The 18,933-nt window shown below is 41.3% G+C and overlaps 1 protein-coding gene across 7 annotated transcripts in view; it reads right to left on the reverse strand.

Moving 5' to 3' along the window:
- The window catches only part of mapk10 (mitogen-activated protein kinase 10), a 33,890-nt gene extending 17,625 nt beyond the window's left edge, over nt 1–16,265 (reverse strand). For 4 of the 7 annotated variants that reach the window (XM_035141413.2, XM_035141416.2, XM_035141418.2 and 1 more), the window contains exons 1-3: nt 15,895–16,262; nt 2,324–2,395; nt 297–466 (exon numbers count right to left, since the gene is read on the reverse strand). In XM_035141413.2, coding sequence (XP_034997304.1) covers nt 297–466; nt 2,324–2,395; nt 15,895–15,897 — 245 coding nt within the window. In that variant the 5' untranslated portion in view covers nt 15,898–16,262. Of the gene's footprint in view, nt 1–296; nt 467–2,297; nt 2,396–15,894 lie in introns of all 7 variants that reach the window. The other 3 variants (XM_035141419.2, XM_035141415.2, XM_035141414.2) reach the window with 3 other exon arrangements.
- Between the last annotated feature and the right edge of the window lie 2,668 nt (nt 16,266–18,933).

Raw genomic sequence — 18,933 nt, forward strand, 5'->3', positions numbered from 1 at the left:
ACAGAAAAGTTGATTTCCCCACTGCCAAATCAACAGCATTAATCATGGAAACGTCACATGGTTTTCTGTAATTAAGTCGTTCTATTTAACACTCCTTCGCTCCATGCTGAAAAACAACGAGCAGCGTTTCACCTCCAGTAATTATCCCCCACAGCAATAAACTACAAGGCAATTAGAGAAACGACTAACAGCTAAATGAGATAATCATGCATTAAAGACAACATAAAAAAACAATTCAAATAGCCTAATATGATATTAAACAGGACATAAAGGAAATGCAGGGTTGCAGTACTTACCAGACAATTCCCTGAGCCCCGGAGCCGATGGGCTTTAAATTCTGGTAACGTTTTAAAACTGTGAAGGTGGAGTCTCCCACTTCCACACTGTAGAACTGGTTGTCCACTTTGCTTTTGCTCATGTTGTAATGCTTGGCAATATATGACACATCCACTTGTTTTCCAAAACCCTGCAGAAAGCAAACAACAGAGGAAATAAACACGATGGGGGTTATTTATGTGTTTGCTGACCTGGAAAAGTGAGAAAGAATCTGTGAGAACATCAACAACTCTTAAAATAAAGTTGCTTTCAGATGTACGCTGAGGCCTGGACATTTTCCTGAAACCTTCCGAATGGAATGTAAAGTGAGAGCGTAATTGTCCGAGTCAGTCGCTCTGGAAATTATCCGTAAAATTTCCGAGTGAGCCCATATGAGAATACAGCAGGAAAACCTCTGGAAATTCCCAGCGAGTGCGAGGGTTGATGACGTTTCTAAAAAGCCACAAACACAAAACTGAAAAAACTAAAAAAATCGACATTTCTTAGCATGAAAATGAGGTTCCATATACGTAGAAGACACCAATGAAGATGTCAACTAGGAAAGACACGGGTCAATGCCAATGTCAATGTGCTGTAAACAGGCGTCTAACCTGGACCATCTCCTGCTGCGTTCATCATAGCTAAAAGGCAAAGGTAGGAAAATGTCCAGACCAAATTTCCCAGAGTGCATATCTGAAAACAGGTTGAGTGTAACATTCATAAAGTAAATGTTATCTTATATACCTCCACCAAGGATTTCATGTTTTCTACTTTATCTGTTTGTTTTTCGGAAGGATAACCAAAAAACAGATTTCAGCGAAACTCAGTGGAAGGATGGGACATGGGGCAAGACAGAACCCAACTCATTTTGATGCGGATCCGGACAAAGGTGAGGAGGCAGGAGTGTTTTATAACTTTCTTTAACATTGAGATGGGGCATTTTTTTTTTTATATTTGCCGATTTCCCAGTTTAAAAAAAAAATTTTAAACCTCATGGATCTTGATTTCTGGTTCTAGCCGATTTAAATGTGGTTTCCGAAGGGGACTCTGGGGCCTTGGCGGAGGTATCCACTCTACTGACTGGACACACTATAAACATGACAGGCCACATTGTACTGTTGTGTTTACACAATTCTTTCCATGCAGAAATATAAAGTATTTTAAAGCCATGTAGTGACATTCATGCCACTAATGTCTTTACTCTCTTAACTAGATATTCATACATTAATGGGCAGAGAAGGGAGGAGTCGCACAACTGATGACACAACAAAAATATCACTTAATTACAGACTGGGTGATTACAACACAGCTCACAGACCAAACAAACAGAGTAATATCACTGTGTGTTACTGAGGGCCACGTGATCCCACTAATTTAATATATGTGATGTAACATACTTAAATATACCACGGCAGTGAAGTCGCTTTTACTGTGCAGCCAGCAGTAGCAAGAGTGGCTGTGAAACGTCCAGCTCCACGTGCATGTCTGGCGCACACGACTCATGCAAAGCGACTTAATAAGTTCTGGGTACATTGAAATAGCCTGTAGCGTTAGCCTGTAGCAAAACACACAGTCCTCCCACCCAGGCCTGTGATGTAGACTGCAGAGTTTATGAAATGACGTCCCCGCGGGAGACTCGCATTTACGCCGCCACATCTCGAGAGGAGACGGGCGATTAAAGGAAGACACTTTGCCTTTTTGTCCCATGCAGGGATCTCAGTTACAGATAAATTGAAAACAAGGTCCAACTGAAATACTTTTAGCTTGCTATAGTCTAGACAAATTTTTCCTTGAGATATTTACACCCCAGCGTCTCATCCCAAGTGGAAACCTTTTTGCATTTAAACTTTTAACAGGATTATATTCCTTTTTTTCTAAGTACATTTTGCTGATGTTTATAAAAAAAAGCATGCACAACAGTATATATTACAACACAGAATACAGAGCAATGAAGGGGAAACGTAAGGGAATGTATACTGTACCTTTTTTACCTGTAAGGAACACACACCTGACAAAAGGCTATCTTCACATCCAGGATAGGTTCGCTGCAGTTATATAAGAAATGTCTGCTCATAAATACCTGGAAGACAAACAGAGGAGAGTGGGAATCAGAGAGTGAGTGTGTGTGTGTGGTGTCGGCTTCAGTAACAGGAAGTAACAGTATATGAGCTGCAACTTTTTTAAATTGTGTATGATGGGAACTGAAGTGACCACACAAATTCAATGTACTACTGTCCCGATGAATCACAATACATGTAATATATACAATACCTCGGTTTAATTTATCACAGTTTTCTTTCGTCAATGTGTCTGATAGTCATTAGGAGAGAAATATAAAATGTGCAGGATGAACATTTCTTGTCTTCGTACTCCCTTGTATATGCAATGGGAGGATTTCATCACCTTATTTGACATCTTACTACCTTAATTATTGCTTTCAGCTTGATTGTATTCGCCCTGTAAAGGAGTAGTTTGATATTTTTTTATTTTTCTTCTTTGATCATGTCTGTCTGTTAATGTCCGTTCTTATAGCATCAAATAACTAATTAAAACCAAACCTAGTGTAAAATGAACACTCTTTTCATTGTACTTTTTAATTTGGTCCATGTCTCGTCCACTTACATGGAGGAGGTGTGGTTTATGACCAGGTGCCAATCGAGACATTTTGTCATGTCGTCCATCTTTTCTATACAATCTCACATGCTGCAGTTTATCTAATTAACTTGTGGGCTTTAGAGGTGCAAGTGAATCTGGGTCCAGGCGTATGCTAAGCTAACCAGCCGCTGTCTGCAGCTAATGACAATATATCTCAATCAAGCCCTTAAAAACCTGCGAGCTTTTAAACCAGTGTATATTTACGTCTTAAGTGTTTATTGACTATTCATGGTAATTTATGGCATTTATGAATTAGTCAATCTTAGCACCACAAATCCATATAAAAATAATACAGTTATAAACCAACATAATAAACATTTCACTAAACTGCACTCCCACTTTATTACTTGGACAATGAAATTCCTAACCTCTCCGACCTTCAAGGGACAGATGAGTTTATTTCGAGACTGCAGAGATAATTAACTCAATTTTAACAGCTTATATTTTACAATCGCTGTCATACATAAAAACAAGCTTTCAAATAGTCAGTACCATTAGAGATGCCACTTGCATAAAAAGCGGTGTAGCCATTTTTTAACTTGGTTTAATTTCAATTTGCCCATTTTCTGGAGCCTTTTTTTTGTTGTTGATCGGTTCAAAACACTGCGAGGGAGGAAGAAGAAGGAGAGAACGACAGAGGCTTCCCGCATTAAGCTGAAAGCCAGGCTGCAGCTCTCGCCCACAGTGCCTCTGACTTCAGTGCTTTTCCAGGTAATGAAGCCCCCGATGTGCTAATGATCATGTCTTCTGAATAAAATAACACATGGCATTGAAATAACAGGACTTTTCTTCTTTTTTTTCTGGCTCAGTTAGAATGGGACTGTGGTCACGATGTCCCTGACTAGTTCATCCTCCACGAAGGATGTGGAGTGCTCTCAGGGTGAACATGTAGGACTTCCTGGACACCAGCCTTTAGCTCCAGCAATGATTTAATGATGCCACGGTTAAAGCTTCAGTGTCCCTGCCACGTCCAAAGGAAGCAGGGCGGCTTTAAATAAGAGATGCAGGACACAAAGGCAAAAGATTTCCGGTTTGACCTATTTAGGCCCGACCTTTTTACTTTAGACCCATGCAGAGTGACAGCACAAAGTGGTGGTGGACATTCGTACTGTCTGAGTGGGCTGCGTTTGCATGAACCATAACATTGTGTGTCATAAATAGGGACTGACTGATTCACATCCGAGCCTATATCCCGGGAAGAACCACGATAATGAAGTCCCATCAAAGAACAAGAGTAAAAAGAGGGACGGCTGAGAGGAGGACTGCCTGATGAATTAAGAATCAGATAAAATGAACAGGAAAGTGGAAGGTAACAAGGAGACGGTGTTTTCAGATGGGATTTCTGCACGTGATCCATACATCAGCCGCAATCCCTTTAGGGATAGTCGTTTCTGTATGTGTCCCATGACTAACACCACCGGCACCACATTAACCTGCACAATATTTGCGGTTAATCCAACAAGTCAACGCTGAATCGAGCAGACCACCTCTGGCTGGCCGTGTCTGCGATGCTCTAATCTTTAGCCTTCTGTGTACATTAGATATTAAAACCTCTCACATGGCCGAGATGTTTGTCTTGCAGCAGTATGTATGCTGTAATAATTCAAACACCACCTGGATCCTCTGTGAATCTGATACCAGGCTGTGAGGGGGAGTAGTAGCTTCCATTTAATGCTACATGTGGTAACAATGGTTAAAACGTGTTTTTCTCCTTAGTTCTCAGCAGAATCGACCAAAACTACTGCACGAATGTCCTATTGAATTGTAACTGAGCCATGTTTTCTGATGGAATGAGCATTTTCACAGCAGGATCAACAGATTAGCATCAAAATAAAAGATGTGGGAAGTCATAAATATGGATTTAAACCAATACCTGGTTAAATTTATAATAAGATTCACAAAATGAGTAAAAGAAAACAAAAGATAATTCTGGAAATCGTTTAATTTCTGAGTAAAAATGGTGACAAATAAATAAAAAAAATAGATAAATATGATTGTCAGAGTAATTTTGTGACTACTGTTTCAGAGGCACTTTTACTAAAAAAATATTATTTGTAATATAGTAAATATGGAGCAGAACTATAAATATATTAGAGACTAAACAAAAATTTACCTTGAAGCAGCCATTTTTTAAAATGAAGTGGATACGAGTGACGAGTCTAATTCTGCGACAGCGATTCTGTGCTTGTTTGTTCAACCCTCTGACCAGATTGTGCTGATAGTGGTCGTGGTTGAAATGCTGTTCCGCTTGTAGCTGAGACTCTACACTCAGCACCAGTCCTTAAAACGCCCATAGATCATTCTGACAAGCAGGGGGGAAAAGACAGGAAGCTTGAAGTGTGGGGCCAGGATGTGATAATAGAGATTTTCAATCCCGTTGGATGATATTATGCACGACAATGAATCATAATCCATATTAATTAGTGATAAAGACAGTGAAAATGATCCGCATATAACAGATATGGACATGATCTAACCACATTTCTGCTGTGAACATGTCCTTCGCTCTGCAATACAAACTATCATGGACTCAAAGTTAGTGTGAGTGTTTAGTGGTGAGGATCCTTTAGCTGTTATAAACTATATAAACTATAATCAGGAGTGTGGTGAATGCTCTTAATACAGCATCACGATCAACTGACTCTACTTCTTTTAATGCCAGTGCAACAGTGCCTGAATATCAATACTAAAACAGTACAATTTTGAAACCTTACTTCTAGTACTGACAAATGTTAATGCAAAAAGGTTTTTATTTAATAAAAGCAGCCAAATCTCACAGAGATCGAATCTCTGCACTGAGACTTGGTTATAGACGCACTTTGGTTGGGACTCGGATACTGAGATTTTCCATTCCAACTCAAAAGTGAAAATACATTAGAAAAGAGACTGTGCCAGGACAGTGGTGGTGAACTGATCCTGACTGATCTTAGGGTGAAAGAAAGATAATTAGGGAAGTTCATATTTCACAACTTTTGCAAGATAAGAACAAAAACCACGATATTGAAAAAAGTTCTCCCTCCTGTTTGCTGCTTTTGAAGCTTTGCTCAGGAGTATTTCTCGCTGTTGCATCAGAGTTTAGGAAGCGACAGCTGTTATCCAGGACCTGCAGGGGTTCTGGACTCTTTGCACCGGGCGATAGGTTGTGTAAAACTGCTCAGGAGGATTTAAGAGTATATCCCTCTTCTGGAATCGACTGCTGATGTCTGTATTTTTGCATTTAAAAGAGTGTGGTCGCAAATTCAAAACCAGTTTAAGAGACAATGTAGAGCCTGTGCAAAAACAATTTCATGGCAGACCAGTTAGCGACAAGTAATCAACCTTCAATCAAGCCCACACCACAGCAACATATAATTACTGTTTGGATAAAAACACATGACTTGAATAGCATGAGTGGAATGCACTGTTTCATTATCAGAACACTACCAGCAAACAAAATAAGGCGAACTTCTCGTTGAGCGAGACATGTGCAATTTTTGCCAGACACCAGAATAACAATTTGAGCCTTTTATTGCCAAAATAATGTAATTTTAGTGGACATTTTGTGTCATTTACACACCCGCATTTATAAACATAGGGCCCAGGTTGAAAAATAACAGAATCCGCTATGAAATGTGACATGTGAAACAAAGTGATTTGGTTCCAGTTTCATCAGAACATATTGTATCATAATAGATGAAATCTGAAAGCGCACAAAACTGCGCCTCAGCACCTTTCTGTCATACGCACACACAAACACATTCACAGACGCGAATCTGCCGCACAATTACAAAAGAAGTGATCATTTGCGCTGATGGAACAAATGTAATTAAGAAAAAAAAACAATAGATACTACAAGGATGAAATGGAGAGAGAAGAAAACACTGAGAGGATGTTTTAATTATCTAGAATGGGCTAATGCATATTACTGATTAGCCGACCATTAATCTCCAGTGCTGACCATACTGATGCTGAATTATGCAACCGTCTGTGTGTGTGTGTGTGTGTGTGTGTGTGTGTGTGTGTGTGTGTGTGTGTGTGTGTGTGTGTGTGTGTGTGTGTGTGTGTGTGTGTGTGTGTGTGTGTCTGTGTTCTGCAGTTGTAGCTGGTGCTTGTTATGTGGATCCTGGGCTTTCTGTTACATCCACCCCCATGAGCACAACAGCGCCTCAGGCAGAGCAATGATCACTCTGCATACTGGGTAGGCAGGGTCCCATCATGCAGCAGGAACTCTCTATCCTGGCACTCAGTCTCCACAATACTTTAGTTTTTCTGTTTTACCAGTTTTCTACTCTCACCTGGAAGCCGAGGTGCAAACCATGGCCTCTGAGGCTGACGTTAAAGATGTCACTGCCTATAGCTGCACGTAACTATGGACTGAATATGATGTGAATGTGGCATTATGGCAAAGAGGCCCAAAATTATTATTCAAAGGAGTAAATGCTTGTACTTAGATTCTGGAGCTTTTTTATGATCAACAGCAGCTACGGCCAACATGTCCAAACCACAATTATGGACATAATTGTGGTAAAAATGACAAACATGAGATTTCGGTTGTCAAACAGTCACAAAACCTACTTCGTTTGGGTTTAAAATGACATTCATCATCATGGTCACAATGATAATCCTGTTGTTAAGGTTGTTTTTAATCGAGGATAGAAGAAATGTTGAAGAAAAAAGGTCCTTTTAAGTTCTCTGTTTTGACCAAGTCCCATCCATCCACCCCAGCCCCCTGCTGCTCCTGCCAGAGGTCGTCCAGCAATAAAAGGTAACAATGGGTTGTAATAGTTCTCTGACACAGACGACCTTTGGGGTCTTTTTATATTTTTTTTTTACAGGAGGACATTTTCCTTATAACATTTATAATGCCTGCGTTCAGTTTAAGTGCGTGTGTCAGCGACGGTGCTTTTTCCACAGCAGAATTTTGAACTTTCATAGCAGGTGATATAACTTGAGTGGCACTCAGTAGAGCGCACACCTCCGCTAAGGCCAAGCAGCTCCACACGTCTGTCTTACTCTTAAAATAAAAGAATAAAAGGCAGAGGTAGTCTGGTAAACTGCACCCAACTGTACAAACTCATGCAGCATTCATATGTCTGATTTTGTTTACATAAAGATGAAGATATTATTGCTTGAAAAATGTGTTATTGAGTTATTGGTTGTTAATGCTTGAGAAACCTGGATTCTTCACCAGCTCATCCACATCCCTCAGTTAAGTCATTCCTGTGTAATCCTGCTGATTAAATTAAATAAAAAATCAGACACGTTTGAAAAAAATGGCCTCCTTGACCTCCATTCATTTCTTTTGAGTGTAACAGTGAAGATACTGTGTGAGCATACACAACAGACTTCAGCTCGGGTTAAAAAAGAATCGGTAAAAAAAACGGCCGAGCCCCGACAGAGAATTAGCTCGGCCAGACCACAACTCGACAGGCATTTCGTTTTTGGGACCGAGCCCAATGTTTTCCCCAATTACAGGCACGTGCAGCATGAAAGATCAAATAGATAGCCCTTCCAAGGAGGCCAAACCCAACCAGACCCAAATATCCTTTCAAAATGTTGGTTTGAAGGCAGGCCTGATCCGGGTCCCAGCGATCCCAACGAGCTTGGATTGGGTTTCCACACTCTAATGCACAATAGCAGAGAACCTTGGAGTGTGGTTCTTCGGCTCCGACATGGGAAAATATCCACCAAGGCTGCACCTTATCCCTTATGTCAAAGAAAGTGAGAAAAAAAATCCGCCCCATTTATTCAGACCCACTCCGAACTTCTTCTTGGGTCATGCCCCACCCCTCCACAAAATTTAATGGAAATAAGTTGTGTTGTTTTTTTCTAATCCTGCTGACATACAGACAAACAAATTGACAATGAAAACGTAACCTCCTCTGCAGAGGTAAGAAATCTATTGTACTGGAACTAATACTATTGGTTACACCGGTAACCTTTGTTGAACATGAACTTGTCTGTAAATGTTTTACACAAAGCATGGGTCAGTAAGTGCATCCGAATCCCACATGTGACAGACATTGTCCACCATCTCTGTGCCCTGTGTGCCTGATTAACCGAAGATCACCCACGACGTACCTGCCGACAACCGAAGCGACAGACCCTCAATAAAATGCAAACCACCCACGTAAATATTTTAGTATGCCAGGTGCTCCCTAACAAAGTCATGACTCTGTGAGTGTGAGCGGCAGAAACACCTTGTCATCGAACAAAAGAAAACATTTGGTGCAGGTAAATGCAGCAAACAGTCATTCCACGATGATGTTTATTATGCAATCTATTTGTAATATCTGACGTGAAAGGCTGAGGGGCAAAGCAGAGAGCTTTTCCAGCTGGAGAGCAACATGAGTGTGATCACATTCATCAGGCTATTCCTCGTGTCGAGGTTAAAAAACGACACACTATTAATAAAGGACAGGATATGAGCTATTTCCCCTTGTGTCTTGAGAGAGTCCTTTTCATTACGAGTGGAAGAGCCGCCAGGTGACACGTCAGGCCAATATCTGATCTGCTGAAAGTGTGTGTGATCGCAAAAGTGGTTTTACCAGAAGACACAGTGATGAAATACGTCAGAGGGAAAAGTGAATATTTAGTTTCACTTGAAAATAATAAGTCAACATGTTGCAATAATGTTACAGATGCAGGGAAATAATTGATAATGGTTATATAATAATACAATAATGATATGCATTTTACAAGCCTAGAGCACAGTGCAGTTCAACCAAACACGTCACTGTCATCTATTTCTCTACAGAAGAATATTGGGTCCAGGCATAAGACAAAAATAAGAAGTGGAAGTCCATTTTGCGTTTTGAAAATAAATTTGAAAGGTTGAGAATTAAGTCAAACTAAATCAGAAAAGTCTTGATTTTGCATCTAAAAAAATTTAATATCGAGAATAAAACTAGAAATTTCAAGATTGAAGTCGAACTTTTAAGATTATATCTAACTACTCTTATTAGTGTATATGCCTGCCGCTGCAAAATGCCTTGCGTATGGAGAAACTGTACTTCAGAAACAGTTATCAATCAAAAAATAGGGAAATTCTTTCTCTTTTAGCAAATAAACAATACATTTGATTTGGTTAGTTTTGGTTTGACATTTAGGGATTTAATCAATTTAAGGAACTGTCATTATCACTAACGTGCGCTCCGTCTACGCGTACTTGACATTGATTGGTTTGTAGACAGGCGTGAGTTTGATGGTGTGTTGTTAGTTCAGAATGAAGTAGTCTTTCTGTTTGAATGGATAACATTAATGAATCAGTCAGAAATCATATGCTATTACTACCAGCAACTTCAGGCATTGTACTCGACACTAGTTTAAATGCACCAAATGAACGTCCTCGTCGATCCAACAATGTCTTTAGGGGTGAAGACTGCTGCAATCGTGCTTCAGCTTCTTCTTCTTCTTCTACTGTAGAATTCTGTCTCAACTTCCTGCAATTGGTCCAAAAGTCTGAGCTATCCAACAAAGTGTTTCACTCTGCAAACGAACAGAACCATGGTTCAGTGTGATCCAGACCAAGCCTTTTGGGGGAACTGAATTTTAGTCCATTGGTCCGAGACACCTTTCACACCTGTTCTTTTGGTTTGATCTAGACTGAAAAGACAACCAAACCAAACAAGGCGGGTGTGAAAGAGCCCTTAGCTCGACATTATTTTTCAACACTGGTTTTATTTTCAATATTTCTACTTTATTCTTGACATTTAGACTTTATTCTCCAAATGGAAAACTAAATAAAGTCTTTCTCCTCTTTTTTGTTTTCCTGAGCCTAATACCTCTCCATAGTTGCTCAGTTACTGTAATCCCTGTTCTGTGGAGGAACAAAGACTTTCGGTTGAGTTCTAGAGGAAATGTTATATGTCTGCATTAAAGGTTCATTGACTGCCATAGCAATGGAGGAGGAATGATAGAGCACATTGTGCCCGTCCAGATGTCTACCACACACACCAGTCTTGTTTTTTTCCTGGTCGTTTCCATCTTCGCTTCCTCCCCTCTCATCTCTCTTCCTCCCTCTGTCAGCCTCACATTTAGCGTGAGTCACCGACTGCATGCCACAACATAACACAACAACACAACGTCTCCGTTCCTCCATCTATCCGACAACACTGAACGAGAGCCTGCAGTCTCCCGCTTCCCTGCTCTCCCTTTTGTCCCTCCCTCCCTCACTCCCACCATTCCTGCTCCCAGCCTCGCTGCAGCCGTCTCCCCTCCCCCTCCCTCGGAGCTCCATTGTGAGTGCTTGGTTCAGCAGCCTCAGCCTCTCCTGCAGTACGCAGCCTTGCCTTTTCACTGTGCAGCCTGAGCCAAATGCAGAGCAGCCTCCCATCATGGGCTCAGGGGAGGGGACGAGAAGCACTTCAAACTGCAGGCCCCGGCCAGGAGGGGGAAAAAAACAACACCATGCCGACTGCTGAGCTCATCTACAGGTTGTGAGAATTCAAATGTTCACTGACATCCGGTTGGTGTCTGTAGAGCTGAAACACACAGATTCCTCGTCTCTCGCTCACATCCCTTGATTCACTTGACCCAAACAAGAGACATGTAAGCTGAAAACCTGCCGGCACTGCAGCGTTCTGATCAGCTGCATGGTAACAGCATGCACGGCTTTGGCAGGTGCGTGAGCACATTCGTGTGATTTACAGCCTTTCTCCCAGAACCTGGAGCACATTTGGAGGAAGAGGGCAAGAGGGGAGCGCTGCTGAAACTCCTGGGCCTTGTGTAAAACAACCCCCTGGATACTCCTAACACATAAAATGATAAAAAATGTTTAATCTGACAAGACCACAGAGCTTTTCTAATGCTAAGATTACAGTAATGATTTCTAAAGTAGAACACTGCTGCAAAGGTATGGGGGGGGGTCACCAGATAAACCACAACTATTGCACATGGCACACTGGCAAAGGATGTAGGAGACACAGGCGTCAATTCAGATTGAACCATGTTTATTTCACGTGGCTAAATATGTAGCGAGGTGTGAAATACTTCTGCTAAATGTGTTTTATGAAAATATTGTTTATGTATTATTGTTTTCTGAGATATTACTTGTGTACAATCATTTTTCCCAAAATACAATAATATAAGCCTTTGGGTGCGATACTTCATTGCCCATCTTGCAACGCTCGTGTTTAGTTTTTTCTTGTACTTGTATCACATCTTACTACATTTGTTATTGATTTTTTTCAATATCTGCCTACATGATAACATGGCACATGCCTTTAGCTTCAGCAGCATTCAATAAGTCTTTAATGAGAGTGCATTAAGAGATTTGATGATATGCAGCAGGTTTTTATGTAATGTCATTAGTCTGGAACAAATGCCCCTCTTTAAAATCCCTTGATGGCCTCACAGTTGTGTCTGACCTTTGGTGGCTCTTAATTCTCTTTACAGATGTGCTGCGAGGAGATTGGCGCCGAACCTAGAGGAGATTAAAAGTCTCGCGTTCTGCGATATCAGCAACGCAAAGCAAATGAAGGCTGCATTTTTGACGGATCAGATCCAATTATATAACTGTGTTTCCACTCTGCAGGCCCATCTCTGTCTGTGTTTGTTGTATCCTGAGCGAATAAACTTTCATGCAGCAACAATAAAACTTTATTCATAAGACTGTGGCATCACTTTGGGAAATATATTAAAACATAAATTGTTGACCAGTAATAATTACGTCTAATTTAATGCTACCAGTTGGTTAAGTTAAGTTGATTGACAACCAAGGCTGTATATATAAAAATGAACACGGGTCTCCGCTTCCTCCCGCTATCCAGAAATGAAGATGAAACATCCCGGATACTGCACCAGAGGGAGATTGAGACGCTTTGGCTTCACTTTTGAAATTTACAGTACAGTCTATGATGAAAAAATACATACTGTGAAACCTTTCATCTTTGGTTTCATGTATCTATGGCAATGTGAACCAAATAGCACATACAGAGAAAAACACTCCTGCAAACACATCAGCCAAAAGTGACACTTATTCTACTATAAACAAACTAATTGCACAACTTCATTTATCATCTAACCCTAAACCTTATATACATTTACTTAAATTATTTGTCTATTTTCTGGATCATATTTGAGCTGCTGTAACGGCATAAGGAGTATGGATTATTAAAACCACAGTAAAGAGTAATACTCAGCCGAGGTCACGGAAAGTCTTCCTCGGTGATCATTTCATTTCTAATGACGACATTGACCTCCCATATAATTATTCAAACCACAGACCACCACAAAGAGACGAGAATATTTCAGCGATTAATGTCCAGCAGCGATGGTTTGTGGAAAAGGTCTTTCCATGAACTTCTCAACCTCTATAAACCCTCACACCATGCTATACTGAACTGGTATTTATTCACCAACGTTTGCTTGCTCAAACTCTGCTCCCCTGAAAACTGGTGGCAATTACATCTTCATTCATACATGGTTTGAGATGCTGGCTTGTTTATTTGTCTTCACAACACAATAATTCATTAAATCCTCCTTCTGTGAATATGGGATATACAAATACAATTTGATTGATTGATGTCTATCATATATTTAAATAAATGTAATTTATATCATTTTAAAATAAATCTGCATCTTTATGATCCTTTTACAGCTGAAACAATTCGTCAATTAATCAATCATTAAAACTTGAATCTGCAACTATTCTAATAAATAAGAAAAAAGAATCCCTATAATTTCAGATTCTTCATCTGGCAACAAGGCATTTAAAGATTGTCACCAAAGACTTTTAAAATCAATAAATTGGGAAAAGAGTCAGCGGATTAATCAATATTGAAAATAATCATTAGGCACAGCCCTGTGTTAATCTGCAACTATTTTAATAAGTAAGCAAAAAAATTGTCAATATTGTCTATAGTTTTCTTAAATGTGAGGCTTTTGGGATTTTCTCACGAATTAAATATTTTTGGCTTTTGGGCTGTTGGTTGGACAGAACAATACATTTAAATCTGTCGCCATGGACTCAAATAATCAATTAATTGGGAAAAATATTCAGCAGATAAATCAATAGTGAAAAATAAGCATCAGTTCCAATTTGCTGATCAATCATGCCTGTAATTCCACCATTATCTCAGTTTAATACATTGCCTTACTTTATTACATAACACAGGATTAGAGTACTGGTGATCCAAAGTCTGCAAAACAAAATGGAATTACAGTGCAGCCATCACAGTCTGCGACGCAACATCAGCCTGCTGTGGTGGCTCTTTCCAATTGATGAGCTCCCGTTGCTTAAACCAGCTACCTTCCCAATCAATATCAGTGATTATCTGTGTGTGTGTGTGTGTGTGTGTGTGTGTGTGTGTGTGTGTGTGTGTGTGTGTGTGTGTGTGTGTGTGTGTGTGTGTGTGTGTGTGTGTGTGTGTGTGTGTGTGTGTGTGTGTGTGTGTGTGTGTCTGTAAACCTGCAGTGGCTGTACTACCTCAAATGAAACAGACTGTATAAATGCTGAAGCCTCTTTTGTGTAATTCACCATAAATATTTAAGAATGATTCAGACTCGTTTCTCTCGTTTGTCACAAGCTGCCGTTGATGAAGAGGATGAAGAGGAACATGGTGTAACCTTTAATTCTTCTATTAAAAAGAGAGATGTCACTCTCTTCGGCCACTGCAGAAACACCCATAAAAAGCTTTGTTTAATTGTTAAGCGTGTTCCCTGCAGCACTTTCACAAGCATGGAAGGCCGCCTCGTGAATTATTCAGCAGCCAAGGTCACAGCGCTGAAGCGTTTTCTCTTTTCCTGTCCCGAACGTGGAGAGTTTGTTGTGACACCGTTTAAAAACCTTCACCGAACTCCACAGCACCAGTAATTAGTCCTGGACTGCGGGCGTGGACCACACACCCACACACACACACACAGGTACGTGCACGGGAAAGCAAAATCTGAAAGGTAAAAGAAGCACAAACACAACAGTAACCCCGGCAGTTTGTGCTCATAAACTGGAGGTGATGTGATGCATCCCAATCACTATAATGGGCAGTGTGGGTTTCAGGCTAATGAAGTGGGTTTCCAGTAATCCACAACAGAAAAACAAAGCAGATTTAAGAAAATTACCATCCTCTGTAGCTTCATCTCTTTTAATCCAGAACAGAATGTATTCTACTGTAGCATCCCGCCCCCTCCGCATGCAGCTTTGACTTCAGTTTTAATAAGCAGGCCCTTAAACTTCCCCTTCATACACTGTACACATCAGCATCAGAGCCACCAACCAGAACTCCTCATCAATCAATAAATCAGCATCAATTCCGACTGTTTGTCTGGGAACATGGGGCCATCTACCTCTCCCAGCTCTTACGTGATGGATCTGAGGCTGGTGCCATATCCCTGGTTGAAGCACTGACGGTCTGCATAATGCACAAGGTGCGCAGCTGACTTCTGTGGGAGAGGGGGAGGAGGAGGAGGAGGAGGAGGAGGAGAGACAAACTCTGCATGTGAGGCCTAACAGTATGGAGCCTGCATGGGCAAGGCTTGTGTTTTGAAGAGGAAGCATCGTTCCTGCATCATCCATTTGCAGCACTCGAGCACACAGCCAGAGCGAGGGGATGAGAGATAACCAGGTGCTCAGATGCAAAATAAACAAAGAGAAGCATCCTGCATATGACAACCCTGTTATGTGATGTTATTCTTAATAAGCGGTGGGATGTTTTTAAGCCTATAGGATGGAGATGGAGAGCACTGATGGACAAGAGTATAGCGCCATTACGCACGTTTATAGAAACAACATCTATCAAAATACTGTTATTTATTTATTTGTTTATTTGTTTATTCCAATCATGGCTGTCCCTGTCCCCCGTCACTACATTGGACTTCATTAACCTTCCCTACCAATCAATATTCATCACTCGACCCTCCTCCGGGCAGCAGCTGGTTGTCCGGGGGAGCGTCGCACCGCATCCACCGCCGCGCATCACACACCGAAACCCCGCAACCGGCCCTTACCATTCCGTGCCAGCTGATGACGATCCCCAGTCCGGTGACGGTCCTTTTCTCTCTCAAAACATCCCGACGGGAGACAGTGCTGCGGCGGAGACCATAGCTGTGCCAACGGCTTGATTCAGACGATCAGAGAGATGGAGAATTAATACATACAAAAATATGTGTCTTAAGGAAAAAGGAGCAAGAGGTGGACGCAGGTTGGCTGATGCTGAATCACGCTCTCTGTCTCTCTCTCGCTTCCCACAGATCACCACCTTGCAACCATTGTGCTGCAAGATGCTGGCTGTACCATCGTGGACCTACCAGAGCAGAGAGAGAGAGAGAGGGAGGGAGAGAGAGAGAGGGAGGGAGGGAGAGAGGGAGGTAGAGACAGAGAGGAGAGAGGGAGAGAGAGAGAGAGAGAGGGAGGGAGATAGAGAGGTTGGAGGGAGAGGGAGGGAGAGAGAGAGGGAAGAGGACGGAGGAGGGGGTACAGGGAATCAGGTTCCCATGGCAACCCAACGGGAGCACGTCTGACGTCAAGCAGGGAGAGAGAGAGGGCGGGAGGGAGGAGAGGTGGAGATCTCATGTGAGGCTCTCTCCGGATGGGAGGGGTGTTTTGGAACGTCTCTCTCTCTCTCTCTCTCTGTGTGTGTGTGTGTGTGTGTGTGTGTGTGTGTGTGTGTGTGTGTGTGTGTGTGTGTGTGTGTGTGTGTGTGTGTGTGTGTGTGTGTGTGTGTGTGTGTGTGTGTGTGTCTCCACTCTATTCCCTGCCACTACCACCCACCCTGTGAACTTAAGGCTCATATGTAAGTCTGTATTGATGCAACCAGCAAACAGTATAATAATATTAGTATTATTATTAATAATAATAATAATAATAATAATAATAATAAGGAACTGAAAGTATCTGCTCTTTCTTTGGATATGATGGTGAAATCAAGGCTATATAAATTAATTTATGAAGTACAATCTACTACAGCAACACTACAGAACCAGTACAGAAACAAGTATCATAAAATAGCTAAACAAATATAATACCTGAGAAGAATATCAGCTGCACAGGCCTACCTGACCAAACCAGCTACAGCTGCCATCTTTGTCTGCTGTTTGGTGTTGTGCAGGTATTGACTGTGTTTAGTGTATATGCAGAGACTTTATTTACATTTATTCAAAACAAAATAGCAATGTAACAAATACCAACATAACACTGGTAACATGAACATATTATCTATTGATGTGATAAAGACACGTGTGAATGGGACAGTTCCTGTTCAGTTCTTTTCTCCAATACTTCTTTGCTTTGCTGGCTGAGGCTCAAATGGATGGATGTACCCTGACACAAGTCTTGACTGAGGAGAAAAAGTGACAGCAAAGGGCCGTCCACCATTGGGCTTCTCTCAAACCCTCACAGAAATGTGGACGGCACAGATATCAAACATATCCAACACATGACCCATCTCACCCAACAAAGATAGATTGAATTCATCAGAGTGGAAGGACGTCTCTGGGCCTGCTTGGACAAGACTCTATTCGCACATTATATTCAGTTTTTTATACTCAGACCGATTTTGAATGTTTAAAGCACAGGTCACTCAAAGGCCTGAGAAAATCTTGAGGATTTAAATAGACGCCCACCGAAGTTGCTCACATGAGCTTTATCATAAGTGCACATTCATTTCTGAGGGTTCCTCGACAAGTGGCGAGTTTTTTTTGGCAGAACTAATTTCAAAGGCGTTGAAAAGAAAGGAGCTCAAGCAAAGTTTCTTTTTAATTCTCTGCAGCTGGACCCGAAGGCTAAACCAACCAGTCAGCTAACCACATGCCTCCATCCTCACAATACCTGGCGCCCCACATTTCTAACACCGTCAGAACAGGCAGATCCACTCTTTCAAGTCTTGACTGCGAATGGCCCCTGGGGCTCAGACAAGCTCTGATGAGGGAGGGATTTAGGACAGCACTGACAGAAATAGAAAGAGGTAGGAATCCCAAATTCAGAGCCTCTTGGTTACACTTTATGAGACATTAGTCATCACAACCCCGTCGGCCTCTCAGTCTCCTGCGTGGGGGCCTCTCTGCCTGAGGTGATGTACAGAGATTAAAGACTATTGTTTTACAGAGATAACACATCATTTTGGCAGCAGTTTATCTAACAACTTTTTCCATGCTGCTACAAGTTAGAAAACTGCAGGAAATGCCTTAAACATGGGAAACATGTGATCATATATACCGCACTCTTTGTGGCCAATGGGAAAAGCTCCTGGTAAAAGTTCAGGACAGCTCACACACACGGGGCAGCACCCAACCTTCCAGTAACTCAACACATTCTCCTCCTTTTCTGGAAAGTGCCATGAGCTATAAATGAGGAAGTCGTTTAAAAGATAATATTGTGTTGTAAGTTTTTCTAGACGAGGTGTTTAGGCAAGAATTTAAAAATATTCTAACCATTACATGCCACTAACAAGCAATTCCCAATGTCTAGAGCCAACAATGGAGCTACTTGTCTCTAACAGGAATGTTCACCATTTAATCAGATTACTCTGTGCCATACATGAGGAGAAAGAGTATTTGTAAAGGTACAGATTGCTGATGATGCTGAGAAACAAAAATGCTTATTTTCCATGACAAAATCTATGTGATTAAATTTGTCCTATTTTCTGCTTTCTAATTCTATTCTGTTGCACAGTAGCAGTCACAAACAATTTCCCTGGGCCTTATACTGAAGCATAAAATTCAAATTTGAAAATGTTCAAAAGTAACATACCAAAACTGTCAAAACAGTCAGAAATCCCATCATTCTTTATCAAATAAGGCAGCGCTAAGTGCTGAGAGCTAGTGATACCAGCATGTCAATCCTGTTGACACTGAGTCCCACCAACCCCCAAATGGATGGGGGCAAGGCATCGGATTCCTGCCCAAGACTGATGGGTGATCAGTCACCAACACGTACTGTTATCACTCAAAGCCTCTGAAATGCTGGAACACATGAGGATTCTCTATCCAGAGAGAAAAACCAGCGTCACGTCTTATCACTTCAGCCCACTCAGTGTAGATAATGATCAT

The sequence above is a fragment of the Hippoglossus stenolepis genome, chromosome 18 (genome assembly GCF_022539355.2).
Source record: "Hippoglossus stenolepis isolate QCI-W04-F060 chromosome 18, HSTE1.2, whole genome shotgun sequence".
NCBI lineage: Eukaryota > Metazoa > Chordata > Actinopteri > Pleuronectiformes > Pleuronectidae > Hippoglossus > Hippoglossus stenolepis.